The sequence below is a fragment of the Coenobita brevimanus genome, chromosome 75, assembly GCF_032717465.1.
Source record: "Coenobita brevimanus isolate Jiangsu-jjx chromosome 75, ASM3271746v2, whole genome shotgun sequence".
NCBI lineage: Eukaryota > Metazoa > Arthropoda > Malacostraca > Decapoda > Coenobitidae > Coenobita > Coenobita brevimanus.
Genome location: NC_137028.1, coordinates 14,474,412 through 14,491,248, shown reverse-complemented (window position 1 = coordinate 14,491,248; position 16,837 = coordinate 14,474,412). Strand labels below are relative to the sequence as shown.

Genomic DNA, 16,837 nt, shown 5'->3' with positions numbered 1-16,837 from the left:
AGATTTTGCTACAGCGGTAAAAGCATGTGCTTCAGACTATAACGAGGGTGCTGGTTTTGAATCTGCTGTCAAAATTATCCCAGCAAGTCAGGGTTTTAAATTATCAGTACGATCCTACTAAATTACGCAGTCTACCGCTAGTTCAGTATACATGGATTAATAACTTCATATTAATGGTTTTACATTGTATCTCTCGCAAGAATGTTACTGAATGTGGCTGATTAGGCTACTGAGATAATTTTTGGAAAAATTACTATGATCCAAATGTGATTTCTTTCCTCCTAGAACTGTATATGGATTCGACATTATACGTGTGGTTGTTGTACAGCATATCCGTGAAGACCGCTGTCATTACGTTGTAAATCACCGACATGAAAGACACGAACACATAACTGGCAGGAACAATGCACAGTATAACCCACTGACAGATCATCAGAAAATCTGCCTCGGCATTTTCGTAACCTTTGTGAAGGTGTTGGATTGTGCCCTTGATGGCTTACAATATCACATAAAATACTGTAGTTTCGCACAGAGAAGGCTGATGCTTAATTAAAAACTGATACTTTTGTCTGACCCCATTAACTGATGTGTGACAGTACGTACAACACTTAAAAAAAAAAAAAAAAAAAAAAAAACGACTGTGGCATGGGACGCATTATATTAGTTGTGCAGAACTCTCTTGGGAATCATTAAACAGTGTATGCTGACGTGCTGGACAGCTTGCAAGAGGTATACCAACAACTGGAAAGTAAAGGGATTTAATCCCCGAGCTAGGCAACTATGGCCATATAGCCCCGCTAGGTTACACGAGCGCGCTACCACTCCCGGCACGGCAGTCCCGGGCGAGGCTCGAACTCGCAATCCCCCGATCACGACTCCGATGCTCTACCACTAAGCCACCGTGCCCCCAACTGGAAAGTAGAAGTCACGTAAAATGCACTTCTTGCGTTCTCAATTTCTTCCACCTAATGAGGGTGAGGTGAGGATAAGTATGTCGAAAGGTTCCGCCAAGACATTTCGCTGATGGGAAACCCGATATCAAGGCCGGTGTATCTCAACCTTATAGGTGGTTACTGCTGGTTCCTGTGACACGAGACCAAATTCACACAAGAGCAGCTGTCTCAGATATTTTGATCTCTTCTGAATAATGTCTACACTGAATATAATTACTGTATTTTGTTCTTGTAATTTGTTCATAGACTTAATGTGCATAATACTGACTATACTCTTGGAAATCAATAACTGTGATCTAAAATTGCGAAATTAATTTCTAAACAGTCTTATTACCATATATAAACAGTGTGTCTATGTGCCTCCATACATTTATACAATCTCGAATATAGCATGCCAGGCATTACTGGTACTCATAAACAGCTTGAACATCTTACGTGCTAGCTATTTTCTAATTTTCTGTCCCTGCCCAGGAGGGGCTCGGGGATGGGTATTATTTTCACTAGGCTTGTCTGTCTGTTTGTTTGTTTGTTTTTCTGGCTGTTAAAAACTTTACGCGAAAAGTACTGGTGCGATTTTGACTAAAATTACAGGGATCATGGGATATGACCTTCTGATCACCAGATTAAATTTTGGGCCAAACTGAGCCAAGGTCCAGGCTTTTGCTCCCCCCAGAATGTAAAATGTAAACATCGTTTTCTTGCCATAACTTCTTTCAAATTCGTCATACTGACATGAAATCGAAACCTAAAGGTGCATCTTTCAAATTTGCATCCTATAACATGCCTCGTTAGGGGGGACCCCCCCCCCGTTAGCGGTAGGGGGGTCTGTGTCAGGTGGGTTGGGTCTAAAATTTCAAATGGGCATAAAATCGTCAATTTTCACCCTATTTACTCCATATCTGATATGTGACAACTTTGACTAGATATCCTGTTGTGTTTATAAGTAAGCACTAAAATGACTGCCGGGGACGGGTTTGCGGTGCCCGGCACCGCTTCTTTTTCAAGTTTGAAATCAGCGGCCCCGATTATTATTATAAAGAACAGATCCACTTCCCTTAGTAGTAGACAAAGCGTTTTGTTTTGTTACTCAGTGAGCTATTTTCAGCTTTTACCGAGTCTTAGGAGACTTGCATGATGATACAGTAAATTCAGATGTTTACCGGTACTTATATCTGGGTGTCTTTGGAAATGGTTAAATAGTTTACGGCCCACGTATTCCCTGTATGAATAGAAAGATTCTTATTTTCTGTCTCCGGGGGAGAAGAACTGTTTTGGTTAAACTAAATCAAACCAAACTTAACCTAATAGTGAAAGCTACATCTATCGGGTCTAACCTTGGTATCCTTCGGTGTTCTCTACCCAGCTTGGGCTGTATATACTTCAGATCTAACCTTAATACATCTGTTGCTATATTCATATTAAAAACCATGACACTAAAATAACTTTTTAAAATCTGGAAAGTATAACTGCCAACTTTCCAAGCAAATGCAGCATGGTTTCCACAGAAACATCTCTAACACTCACCTTTCCCCGCAAAAGTCGGTAAGCCCTAAGAATTCGTGTTACCACATTCACTAACTAGAGGGGCACTCAGTGAAGCGCATCTTTCCGACAAGGGTAAAGTATTTTCCAAACCACTCTTCATAATACGTTTGGTTTTCTGATCATTGATCGGGGTTTCGCCAATAGTGCTTTCCGGATCCAAAATTTGTAATACGATCCGAATCGGTCCCAAAAGTTAATCGACTGTTCCCTGGGACATGGGCTATCTACCCACCAAATTTGGTCCAAATCTCTCATTTAGTTTTTGAGTAATTCTGCTAACTGAAAAACAATATGATCCAGATCGGCCCCAAAGTTAATCGACTTCCCTGGACTATCTACCCTGAAAATTTGGTCCAAATCTCTCTCCTAGTTTTTGAGCAATCCTGCTAACAGACAAACTAACAAACAACAGACAGGGATGAAAACATACTCTCCTTGCCGGAGAGAACAAACAAACATGGATGAAAACATACTCTCCTTGTCGGAGAAAAAGTTAATCAACTGTTCTCTGGGACATGGGCTATCTACCCACCAAACTTGGTCCAAATCTCTCTCCTAATTTTCACGTAATCCTGCTAACAGACAAACAAACTAACAAACTAGAGAGGCACTCAGTGGAGCGCATCTCTCCTACAAGGGCAACGTAATTTCCAAACCACTCTTCATAATGGGTTAGGTTTTCTGATCACTGATTAGAGTTTCCAAAAAAAAAATTCGGATCAAAATCTGTCATACGATCCGCATCGGTACAAAAAGTTAATCGACTGTTCCCTGGGACATGGGCTATGTACTCACCAAATCTGGTCCAAATCTCTCTTTAGTTTTTGAGTAATCCTGCTAACAAACAAAATATTAAACAAACAAACGGGGTGAAAACACACTCTCCTTGTTGAAGAGCAAACAAACAAATAGAGGTGAAAACCTATTCTCCTTCTCGGAGAAAAATATCTGTATGTATGGTTTGACCTTTCACCCCATAAATCCCTTTAAAACAACACATATCTATAAACAACATATATCATCCAAAGAACTACTGTATATTCTAACTGACGCTTCTGAGACGGTGTTCCCTTCAACATTATTCGAACCCCTCCATTCTGGTGTGATTAACTCCTCCGAGATATCAAAGAGCCTTCTTGTAAGACTTCCAGCCCTTTGTGGTAACGGCAAATTGGGTTACCATCATGATTTATTGATAGTCACCCCACCCACTGTCACTGAACCCAGGAGCACCACACCACACACCACCCTACACACACACACACACCACCCTACACACACACACACACACACACACACACACACACCACCCTACACACACACACACACACACACACACACACACACACACACACACACACACACACACACACACACACACACACACACACACACACACACACACACACACACACACACACACACACCACCCTACACACACACACACACACACACACACACACACACACACACACACACACACACCACCCTACACACACACACACACACACACACACACACACACACACACACACACACACACACACACACACACACACCACCCTACACACACACACACACACACACACACACACAACCACCCTACACACACACACACACACACACACACACACACCACCCTACACACACACACACACACCACCCTACACACACACACACACACACCACCCTACACACACACACACACACACACCACCCTACACACACACACACACACACACACACACACACACACACACACACACACACACACACACACACACACACACACACACACACGGGTATATACGGTCCTCAATGTGTGTGTGTGTGTGTGTGTGTGTGTGTGTGTGTGTGTGTGTGTGTGTGTGTGTGTGTGTGTGTGTGTGTGTGTGTGTGTGTGTGTGTGTGTGTGATACTGAGCTGTAAGGGTAAGTCTTACACTGCTACCTTTAGTTTTAAGGGCCTGACTGACTGTTTTTAAATGGAAGATGAATACGGTATTACCTAATTTGTTACTTCTCTAGGATGACGTATTTTATGTTTTGCTCTTTCTAACAAAATTTTAGTCTGCTTAGATTTTTAGAAAAAGAGTAGTCAGTTGTAGCCTTTCTTAACCCCTATACTACGACACCATATACTCATTTTATTTTATTTATTTATTTTATTTTATTTTTTTATTATTATTTTTTTTTTGAGGGGGAAGGCAAATTTAAACAATCAAAAAATTTCGTCGGACTGAACGGGGTAAGGCAAATCGAACGATATAATCATCACTTCACTACGAGAGGGTTTCCTACATCAGAGTAAAATTGTCGAGTGGTATCAATAATAATAATAATAATAATATAATAATAATTACATCCACAGAGCTGAGGTACAACTTTATAATGTTATCTCCGTTTAATCCAGTCAGTAACTCGACGTCTTCTATTATTTTCTCCTTGCAACCTCGACATGATGTTATACAGCAAAGGGATGACTCTTTTAACTGCTGGGGTCACATGCAGCCTTCATTAACCCCTTCACTGCCAAAATCTCTCTTAAATTAATATTCGTCTGGCAGTGGAGTGATGGAAATATTTTAGGTAGATGTTATTGTGCTGAAGGCGTGAACGGTAAAATTACACATTATTATATATTAGGCTAAGGACCAAACTGTGCTATATCAAATATGTTCCTCTCTCTCTCTCTCTCTCTCATATTTTTCTTCTCCTTCCTCCCTCCCCACCCGCATAACCCCGTCTCCTTTGTGTTTCAGACTGACCTTGGTGTTGTCGTGTGCCATGAATTTCCAAGTCTACCCCCACGACACGCAGGAGTGCCACATGAAGATAGAAAGCTGTGAGTACTGGTGTCGTGTGTGTGTGTGTGTGTGTGTGTGTGTGTGTGGAGCTTGTCATATGCATTTTTCAGAGCTCTTCCTGTGCGCTGAGGGACTGCAGTGCTTTGGTTTATAGATACCATTTATTGGCAGACAGGTGGAAAGGAGTAGACACATAAACAGATGGATAGAAAGACAGACAGAATAACACACTGAGAGATAGAAAATAGATACATATAGGCTACACACGGATGTATCAATGGATGGATGGATATACTGATGATTAAATAATTGTGTGTGTGTGTGTGTGTGTGTGTGTGTGTGTGTGTGTGTGTGTGTGTGTGTGTAAAATATTTATATAAAATATTAGGTCATTTTAAGTTAATCTGATGTTATTTCTGTTGATGTATATATATTTCTATTGCACAAAAACTGTTTTAGTGCAGTATATAGAAAAATACATGGATCTCTATAAAATTATGCATTATCAACAGGAGCGTTGGCTGGTCACCTGCCTCTGGATTTAAATATTTTGCATAATCTAGCCTAGCTTCAGGCCCCTACACTTCGCAAGGGGGATTATGGGACTGAATGTTCCCGTAATCCCGTTTCTTCTTTATGCTGGTTCAGATCACAGACAGATATTCACGCGATGACACTAACTTTTTGTCAGTTATTCCCTTGAGTCAGGGGATGTCCCTTCTAAACAGTGAAAAATCGTTTGGCGTCAGCTAGTAACATATATCAGTCTTGGCCGTTTCGGCCGTAAGTCATTTAGGCCGTAACGTCCAAACTGGAAAACTGCCGAATCGCCGAACGACCTAAACAGCCTAAATAACCAAACGGCATCAAGATGACACTACTGAAGTCTGGTTGGGTTGGGTTAGTTTAGGTTAGGTTACGGCCTAAATGACTAACGTTCGAACGACCAGGACCCACGTGAGATCGACAGATGGATTGTTTGTTAGCTGTGTGATTCACCTCTGATCAGATGACTTTTTCCTTTATTATAGGCCTATTCTTTCGAGTACAAGACGATTTTATTTTGCTGAGGGAGGTACTCTTATTGTAAAGGGATTAAAGAAGACTATATTTAACCCCTTTAATGCGAAACGTATCTCGCAACCTGAGTAAAATCGTTTGGTGGTAAAATAAAATACCAACAAAATGTCATCGGAGTGAAAGGATTAAGGTGCCAAGCGTCCGGAGGTGTGTCAGACAACAGTGTACCACAGATTCTGGCGTCACGTATCATGTTTCATATCTACATCAGTTTTCAAAATATATAGCTTTGGTGCCTAACGTGTCAGATCGAACTGGTGTCACACTCATCCTTCAGTGTTGGATGTGTTAATAATAATAATAAAAAAAAAGCTTGCATAAGGGAGTCACAAACCACAGTAACACACACACACACACACACACACACACACACACACACACACTTTCCGGAACCAGGTGCAAAATAAAAGAATAATGGTGCCAACGTCAGATAATGTCAAGGCTACACTGAACCAGGAGATAAAACACACACACACACACACACACACACACACACACACACACACACACACACACACACACACACACACACACACACACACACACACACACACGACCTTCTGACCTCTCCCTGGCTACCCTCTGACCTCTGACCTCATCTCTTTCTCAAGAGCTGACTTGCCCTGAGCTCTCCCCTCCCCCCATACTCGCCCTGACGTTTAATTCTCTCTCTCTCTCTCTCTCTCTCTCTCTCTCTCTCTCTCTCTCTCTCTCTCTCTCTCTCCTTATCACACTTTTAACCTTTGACCTGATATCTTTTTCTCACGCTGACTTGACATGTCCCGTTCCCATTTCCCTCCCCTTCCCTTCCCTTCCCTTCCCTTCCCCTTCCCTTAACTTGCCCTCCCTCTTCCTTAACTAGCCTTCCTCCCTCTTCCCTCCCCCTCCATTTTCATGTCCTTCCTCCTCCCTCTGTACCATCTCCCTCCCTCTTACAGCTCCTCATCCCAAACCCTCCCTTACCCTGTCCTTCACTTTTCCTCTCAATTATCTCCCTCTTGCCCACCTTCCAGCTTTTCTGTCCGTGAATTTACCTGATAGGATAGTTCTATTAGTAACAGCCTTCCCCATACAAAAAAAAAAAAAAAAAAAAAAAAAAAAAAAAACAGCCACGAAAGTACCAGGATTGTTGCTGATTGTTTTCCTTTGTACCGTACTCCTTTGTACTGTACTCCTTTGTACTCTTAACCTCTCCACTGCACTATCCTACCTTCCCCTCCCCTCTCCATCATGCCCACTTCTCCTCCTTCTCCCCAACTATGTCACCCACCTCCCTTCTCCCCCTCACCATCTCTAACATTCCCTTTTCACCTCGCTCACCCTCTCCCCCAATCCCTCCCCCTCCGCCTCCCTCTTCCACCCCCCATTTCACCTGACCTTTTATTGACTGCGTGTGACCTTAAAGCGAGAACGACTCTCTCTCTCTCTCTCTCTCTCTCTCTCTCTCTCTCTCTCAATGAATATATAAGCAAGCGTGTTTCTTTTTGAACTGGCGTGAGGCCGAAATGCAAATATGGTCCATTGTAAAGAGAATAATATATACATGGTTTCGTCCTTACCCGTGAAGAAATCATAATAATAATAATAATAATAATAATACACGAATTTAATAGACTGCAAGTTCTGCAACATTACACTTACCATTATTCTCAGATTTCGTGACTCAGTAATTTTATTATTTTCTACTACTCCTCTGGCGATGCTGTAATCGAAAACGCATTCGACCCGCAACCAAAAGGTCTCTGGTTCGATCATCTAGCTGACCAGGTGACCTCTGCAGTGGGCCACTTTATCCCAGACTGTTCGCACCCAGAAATGAATTAGGGGCCTGTATGTGTAAACGGACTGTTGCCTGTCATACTCTGAGGAAATGTTTGCCGAGTTCTTTCCTTGTCAATTACGTTGCAAATGAAATATCCCTCGGGCATTTATGGGAGTGAATGTACTTCCTGATGAAACAAAAACAGGAAGAATAATCAAGTTGACAGGTGGCCGTAAAAACACTGAGAGGGATCTTGATATATTATGCAAATGGGCTGAGAACTGACCGATTAAATCTAATGAGGACAAAATATGTAAAGTACTTAATGTGGGTACACCTACTGGAAAAATAAATGAGACAGTAAAGATATCAGTAAATTAGATGGTGATAGGGATCTACAAGTTACGGTTAGCAGTGACTTACAACCTAAACATGAAGAAACTATCTTCACGACCTGTTACGAAACTACTCGTATGCATCAGCTGATGCAACAACTGACATGATTAAATCAACTCAAACTTTCAAGCTGAGCGACTTTGCACTTCTTAACAAAGTCGCTTAAATGCCTCCTTATAGCGAAAACTGAAAATCGCCTAGTAATCACCTGACGCAACAGCTGACGTTTTAAATTAACCCAAAATTTCAAGCTGAAGAATTTTGTACTTCACAAGAAAATCGCACAGAGCTCTCCAAGAGCAGATATTCGAACTTTCCTTGAAGAAGAAGAAAAAAAATGAAAATAGCCTAACAGTCTGCTGATGCGTCAGCTGACAACAGCTGACATGTTAAATCAACCCAAAATTTCAAGCTGGGCAACTTTGTATTTTACATGAAAATCGCTCAGGGCTCCTCAAGAGCAGATATTTGAACTTTCCTTGAAGGACGGGGGGGGAGGGATCCCCCAGGTGTAGGCTACCACTTTTAGACCCGTCGGCTTCGCCGCAGATAAACAGTGTATAGGTATACGAAATGAAGCAAAATGAGCCAGAGGATTTATTTCGAAAAGCGTGACATAACTTTATCTTGGTAGGGCTGCACTAGGATGATGCAGTGCAGTTTCGGTGTTTGCACTACAAAACTGACATAAAATCGTTAGAAAATAAGCAGAGAAAAATGATGAAAGTGATACACGCCATAAAGAACCTTGCATATGAAAAAATACACTCCCCCCTCCCTCATTTTGTCTGGCGTCATGGCACGGGCAATTCAGTTGAGATGTTTGAATGGGTGAAAAAATAAATGGAGAAGTTAGTAAGGCCTTAAAGTCTAGCAGAAAAACAAATCATGCACATTGATTCAACAAGAAAAGTTCCAGCTTAGCGAAGAGATGGGGTGGAACTGGTTTGAAAGTACAGAACCTAGTGGAATACGTTATGCAATGATGCTGTTGGTATTATGTCGAGTGAAAGTCTCAAATAACTGGCGTATGACTTACGAGGATGAGCAAAATTCTTCGCGTTCACTAATGCACTCAAAATGAAATTATTAATTTTCTTTTATTCAAGGGTCCGTCATGCAGAATATGCGTTCCTTTCGTCTTGTCTACTGAAATTTTCATGCTAGGTGTTCTTATCTGCAAGATGTTCCTTCTCATTTTTTCTTGTAAGTTTTGGCTGAAGGTTATGGTGGGCGGAGGAGGGCTGTCTTTGCCCTTGACTCTTCCTCTTGACAAGGGCTACCTGTAACTACTTTGTCTTCATCTTATGCAACTGGGTCACTCCCATAATATTTTGAATACCAAGTCTAGGTTCCATGAAATTCAATGTACCTTAGCTATAAGAAATAAATCTCCTTGGTTGTTTTTCGAATCAACCTTCCAATCTGACTGTAACTGGCCATTACTGAGCTGAAAGCAGTTGGGAATCTTTGTCAGATTAGAACGAACACGGTTAGAACCAACCTAGCATCGCTTACCTCTGTTGTGTTACGTTCCTTAATTTAACCTTGCTTATCGATGTTTTCTTGTGAGGTATATAATCGGAGGATGGAATGGTGAGGATTAATGTAATTTCTGATGTTACTGCGATTAGGGTACGTGACAAGTTATTTCTTTTACATTAAAGTTTGATTAACTCATACGATTTTTATTTTTGTGTGAACTGTGCGCCCGTGGGTCTGTGATCACACACACACACACACACACACACACACACACACACACACTCTCTCTCTCTCTCTCTCTGACAGCACACTTTCTCTACCCCCTCATTCTTTTTCTAGATCCGAGTGCATTGTCTATGATCCACCTATCCATATCTATGTCTATCAATCAGTCTACAAATCTAACTCCCTATCTATCCCAGGGGTTATTCATGGTGGCTGTGACAAAATTTCCACCAACTTCCTCTACCATCACTATATCACTATTCTCCCACCACTCCAAGCCACCCTCCCCCATGTACTCCACTTCATCATCATTCCCTCTCCCGCCAAGCCAGGCCACCCTCCTCACCTACGCTTCCACTTTAATAATCCACCTTCATCCTCTCCCGCCAGTCCAAGCCGCCCTTCCTCACGTATTCTTCGACCTGATCCATCCACCTCCACCCCTTCCTGCCGCTGCATCCTTCAATCTCCATTCCCTTCGGCCAGACGGCCACCCCACGCTGCCTCTTTCATGTAGGCCTATACTTCCTCTTATACCTCTCTCTCTCTCTCTGCCGGGGGGAGGGGGATAAGGTACAGTCAAAGTATAAAGTTCACCTACTATTCCCACAGCCTCTGCCTTACACCTAAGGCATGACCGTCACTTTCCCCCTTAATGCATCATGCCAAGAGAATCATCTACGGGCAGAAAGCAGCAAGCCTCTCACAGATTGGAGAGAGGCATCCAAGCTTGAATACACACATTAGCTAACAAAAATCCAACTGCTCCCTTGTCTGTGCATGCACTTACCCCAAACAAAAATCACTTGAGAGATACCGTATGTCTTTGGTTTTTTTTTTTTTTTTTTTTTTTTTCTTAAGGTGAAGAAGCTCATCATAGGCAGGTCAATGCATTATGTGTGCAAGCTGTCGACGTAATATTTGAGGGCACTTTTAAATTGAAACCGTTTTTGAATAAGCGAAGAATGATTGAGTTATAGCATTTTGGCCTATACTGTATGTAAAAAAAAATAAATAAAAAAATAAAAAAATAAGACATTCTACATGGAGGGCATATATAGAATAAATGTGGATATCTTAGTAACTGTTTGTCAAGGCTCCATTATTATTCATGATGTATGGTATTATCTGAAAGTCTGAACACTCAGTGTTTCTTATGAAGGCATTTTTTAGATTATACAGAGCAAAACCAAGACCAGCCATCAGGGCTGGTACAGAGAATTGTTGTGTCTTATGGATGGACACGTTTTTAGGTTGTTTAAAGTAGGCTACTATCTACAACTTTGTTAGACAAGTACTAATTTACCTCTACCATCATGACACCTTAGCTACAGTCTTTAAACAACAGTAACATATGTAGACAGTTATGCATCGATTTAACCCTCTTGGGCACGTTGACGCAAATTGCGTTCCATGTTTTTTTTCCTAATAAACGCACACTGACACAAATCACATGAAAAAGCAGAAAAAAAAATCACCACGAAAGTTTTGGGCTGATATGCGTCAAATTTTGGTGTGTTCTTGCATGCCAGTCTCGCCTCCAAAATAAATTCTTGGCAACACTGTGACTGCTCTGATGAGACAATGTGCAGCAGAAAAATCTCAGTATCTCAAGACCAGCCGTGCTGAAGGGTAGCGCTGCTGTCAGTCGTCCCTTTGAATCCATTTTCCCCCTCCCACCCAAGGCAGAAGCCATTACTGAAATACAGTATTGTGATTGTACAGTGTTTCTGACTATACTGTGAAGTAACTGTGTCTATGGAACCTAGATATATTGTTTGTAAAGCACTGGGGCCTGTTATCAGCTGTTAGGCCTAGTGGCAGGAATCTGGTCTGATATAGTGGGGTTTCCACTCTGCTTCACCCTGCCCGTAAATGATGTGAGTGTTTTACCTTTATAGTGAAGCCAATACCTATACTTATGAAACATATAGTGACTGGATTAGTGAAATAACTGACCTACCATAGCAGGCATTATGAATGCCATAGAGATTTGCCATAGTCGCTAAGGGAACAGGCAGTCACGTCGGGAAGGGAATAATAGAGGTGGTTGGGATGGAATCACAACAATGTTTTATAATGCATATGGTTTAGTGTGAAATACAAGTATAAAATAGTGCAATGAGTGTTCACCGAGAAATATTGCGTGCATTGACTGACTTAGCACAAACCTAGTGCAAGGATCAGAGACAAGAAAACGCCACACAGCCACATATATATATATATACGTATGTCGTGCAGCGAATGGTCGTGGAGAAATCTATTGTATGCACTGCACGTGTTAGGCAAATGTAGCGCGAGGAGAGAAATACGCCACACACACACACACTCACAAACACCACATACACACATGCCTACACAATACATAACTCCTTATCTTCAAACCCTTCAAGGTCCTGCCAGCATCTCAACACCTATGGAGGAAGTGAGTTATCCGTATTTGGTTGATTTGTGTATTGACTTATTCCTACATTTCTATATTTTTTACACAAATAAGTATTGTTTTTTACATATACACATATGAGTTGGAAGAAAGTTCAGCTTCAGTATCAGTACCTTGCAAAAAGAACAGTGGTAATGTCAAGTTTCTGAGAGCACTATGAAAAAGCTTATATTTTACATGCATACTTTGAGTAAAAAATGAAAATAATAAAACCTAACGGGCGAAAATGCTGTATGTAGGTATGGGTGAGGTAGTGCAAGAGAGTGTTTTTATCTCCCTTGCAGGCAGAAAGGAGTATTCTACGTTTGTCGTCCATTTACTCAAAAAATATTGGACATATCAATTTCCTGTAAGAACCATGATAAAGATCGGTGAACTCTATGTATGTACATGACCAAAATATAAGCCTTTGGGAGCATATTTTTTAGGTAAAGGTGGGGGAAGAGTTCTTTTTTTTTTTCTTGCAGTAAAACTATGCTGCGCTCAGAGGCGTATTCTACATGTGTTGTCCATTTACTCGAAAAGTATTGGATGTATTGATTTCCTGTAAGAACCATGATAAAGATCAGTGAATTTTACGTATGTACACAACCAAAATATAAACCTTTGGGAGCACATTGTTTAGGTAAAGGCAGGGGAAGACTGTTTTTTTTCTCGCTTGTGGTAAAACTATGCAGCGCTCAGAGTATTCTACGTTTGTCATCAATTTACTTGAAAAGTATTGGACGGATCAATTTCCTGTAAGAACCATAATAAAGACCAGTGAATTCTATGTATGTACATGACCAAAATATAAGTCTTTGGGAGCATATTTTTCAGGTAAAGGCGGGGTAAGAGAATGTTTTTTTCTCGCTTGTGGCAAAACCATGCAGTGCTCGGAGGAGTATTCTACCTTTGTCCTCCATTTACTCGAAAACTATTGGATGTATCGATTTCCTGTAAGAACCATGATAAAGATCAGTGAATTCTACGTATGTACAGGACATAACAATGTAATATTTCTGATGAAAAGTTGTTGTTATGTAGGCGAGAATATAACTGTTATTGTGCACACATGACGAAAGTGCAGCAACAGCACGGGTACCCACTAGTTTTTTGCGATTTACTCAGAAACTATGAGGTGCATGAAAAATCTACAGGTACCATGAGAAAGCCCATGAAATTCTACACAAGATTAAGAAATAAAAACATAATATGTGCAAGGGAACTTTTGCAGTAGAGCTCCCTGAACAAAAACCAGCTATTTTTAAAAATGGCTTTTAGTTTTTTGCTATTTTTTCTTGAAAAATACAAATCGCATCACAACCGGACAAATCTCATTAGAAATTCTCTATCAAAGCTTCTAATAACATTTTTCTGTATGATGGAAAACATTCGAACTAGGATGTTGGGAAGTGAGACTGACGTTCCGAAATGTTTATTTACACCAGCCTAATGTACTTTTATTTTTTTATTTATTTATTAATTTTTTTTGCTTATCGGCTAGAATAAACATCAGCAAATAAGATGATTTAGGTTTCATGGCAATATATAGAGGTCTGGGTGGCAAAAATAAGGTGAGAATACATGTTTTCAGCCGCCCGCGGCTGGGTTGGTGGGGAGGGGGGTGGAATAAAATCATACACTGGCAAACTTACAAAACTTATCCATGCGCATAAGGGTTAAGCTGTTCTCTTGCAAATCCACGTCTTCAACCCACCGCCTGCCGGCTGTTCTTTAGCCCTGTGGGTTGCCTCTGTGCCAGTCATTTTTTTTTACTTTTTTTTTTTTTTTTTTGGCTAAAATGATAGATTTTGATGTGAAAATAACGAAATTCACCATTAAAATACTAACCGAAGCTCGGAACTGGGTTTTATTGAGTCCTGCATACTCGTATACTGGTATTCCCGCTCTCTCACGCTTGCCACATAGGTGAGAGAAAGACATTTTCTATGTAAGGTACACTCGGGTATTTATGCTGGGAAGGTACAGCAATGTTGAGTACACTTTTCTGATTACTTATTACTTCAACATCTCACAATTTGCATGTCTCTCTCACTGTGAATGCACTGTCTTACACTTACTTGAAGATAGGTACAACCTGACTTCACTACATATATTCCTAGCACTTAAAAGAAAGTATTTACAACTTGATTTCATTATGTACAGTCCTTACACTTACAAGAAAATATTTACAACATGATTTCACTATGTACAGCACTGGATGAGGCACACAGGCAGAGTGAGTGTGATGGGCGGAGTGAGTGGGTGTATGGCCTTGACCACCTGGGGCCTGGTAGAGGAACAGTTAACATGCATGCCTGCCAATTTTTACCCATGAATCTTGAAAAATGAGGTCACAGTGAATGTTTTAATATTAAGCCATTTTAAAACGACACTGGCACTGACCGCAGATTTTCATCAGACCGTTTTAAAACGGCACTGGCACATGGCAGGTTAAAGAAAATAATTCTAGTACTAGATACATCACTGGTAATTAATATTTAATTTTACAAAAAGGGGAACAAAGAAAATGTACCAATTTTGCAACAATAAAAGCCATTTGGCCACCCGCAAGACTCTTGACTTCCTATCCCGCAGCTAGATGCATCAGTGTATCAAAAAGAACTCTAAGGTACTCAATAAAAACATGTAACAGGCGTCCACACTGAAAATATAGAACGTGTTCAAGTGAGCGAGTGAGCAAGTCAAGCAGTGCTGAATGTTATCTCATGTGGCTCATCATCTTCCTCTGATTTCCTGACCTGAAAGTACTTAAAAGAATTTATTACATTACACCAAAAATATTCCCTCACACTTCCTAAAACCAATACTCCTCTTGTATTAATTTTAGGTCTAGGGTCTGGGACCTAGAAAGTTAATAATGACTTTGCTCTTTGCTCACTCATAAAAATTACTTTCACCAAATCTCTTGGTGCACTCCGATTTGAATTAGAAATCAGAAATTCAGAGTTTCTTTCATCAATCAGGGTATTGTATTAGTCTCAAAAATTTTTCAAAAAAGCTAAACAGAAGGAATTATTTGTTTTGAAAAGCCAAAACCTGGTTGCTCTCAGCAATCATCAGAAAATACTGCTGCTCTACTCACGCAACCTTAGACTGTTACTTACTGGATGTTACATTAATCTGCCTTATAAAAAATCGTTTCCTCGACTTACAGAAAAACTTTTGGAAATTACAGGTTGTCTATGAAACAAAAATAATTGAGGATTTTTATGCGATTTCCAGACTGATGTCTTTCTTGTAACTTCAAAATTGATTGCAATATCCAAAAAGTTCACTACTGTACTACAGAGTTTTCCTCCCAACCCCTGCCCCCATTTCTTTCTGATGAGATATATCTTTTGCTCCGGTATATATGTCTGGGGTCCAAACTGTGACTAAATTTGGTGTTCTCGCTCACTTCCCGCACTTGAAAAAGGAACAGCAGAAGAAACTTTCCTGACGAGGCACTGGAACCCAACTGGGGGCTTTGCCCCTCCATATTTCCAATGATTAAAACCTACCTCACAATGTGTGCACTAAAATGTGTGGTAACCCCCAAACACTGGGCTATTTTAACCTGTTCACTGCATCAGTGTTTGTTTACATGCACATCCTGTGTGAGGCAGTTTTCAAATATTTAGAAAAAAATATTAGAAAAAAATAATAATTTCAAAAGATACAGAAAAAATCCAGAGTTCAATGGTATGTAACACAATATAGCAAACAAAAAAATTACCTCTGATAAAAGTCCATGAAGTAATAAATATTCCCAGTGTGGTGGTGCCAGGCAAACGATGTGTTATGGTTGCACTGTGCTGTTCAATCTTGCAATCAGATAAGGTGTAAATCAGCATCTGAACCATCATTGAGGCGTCTGGCAATAAAGAGATAGAAAATAATGATCAGTGATTAAACTACAACGTTCAATGTTCCATAAATTCTAAGTTACGCACAGTATGAAGCACAACATTAACGCCCTGTTTACGAACAATTTTTAAAACAAACATACCAAAACCCCCTCTATGCTAATCTACAAAAGTAACAAACACTCCTGTCAACACTTCATTCAAACAGGACATATGGAAATACTGATAATTCCTCAATAAAAGAAAAAGAAAAAAAAAAAAAAAGGCCGTGGTTAGGATTTACAGCAGCTG

At 40.5% G+C, this 16,837-nt stretch overlaps 1 protein-coding gene across 3 annotated transcripts in view; it reads left to right on the top strand.

Moving 5' to 3' along the window:
* LOC145408045 (glycine receptor subunit alpha-4-like) overlaps positions 1 to 16,837 on the top strand; it is a 346,130-nt gene that overhangs the window by 262,618 nt on the left and 66,675 nt on the right. For all 3 annotated transcript variants that reach the window (XM_080278843.1, XM_080278844.1, XM_080278842.1), the window contains exon 6: positions 5,260 to 5,342. In XM_080278843.1, the coding sequence (XP_080134969.1) occupies positions 5,260 to 5,342 (83 nt within the window). The remainder of the gene's footprint in view (positions 1 to 5,259; positions 5,343 to 16,837) is intronic.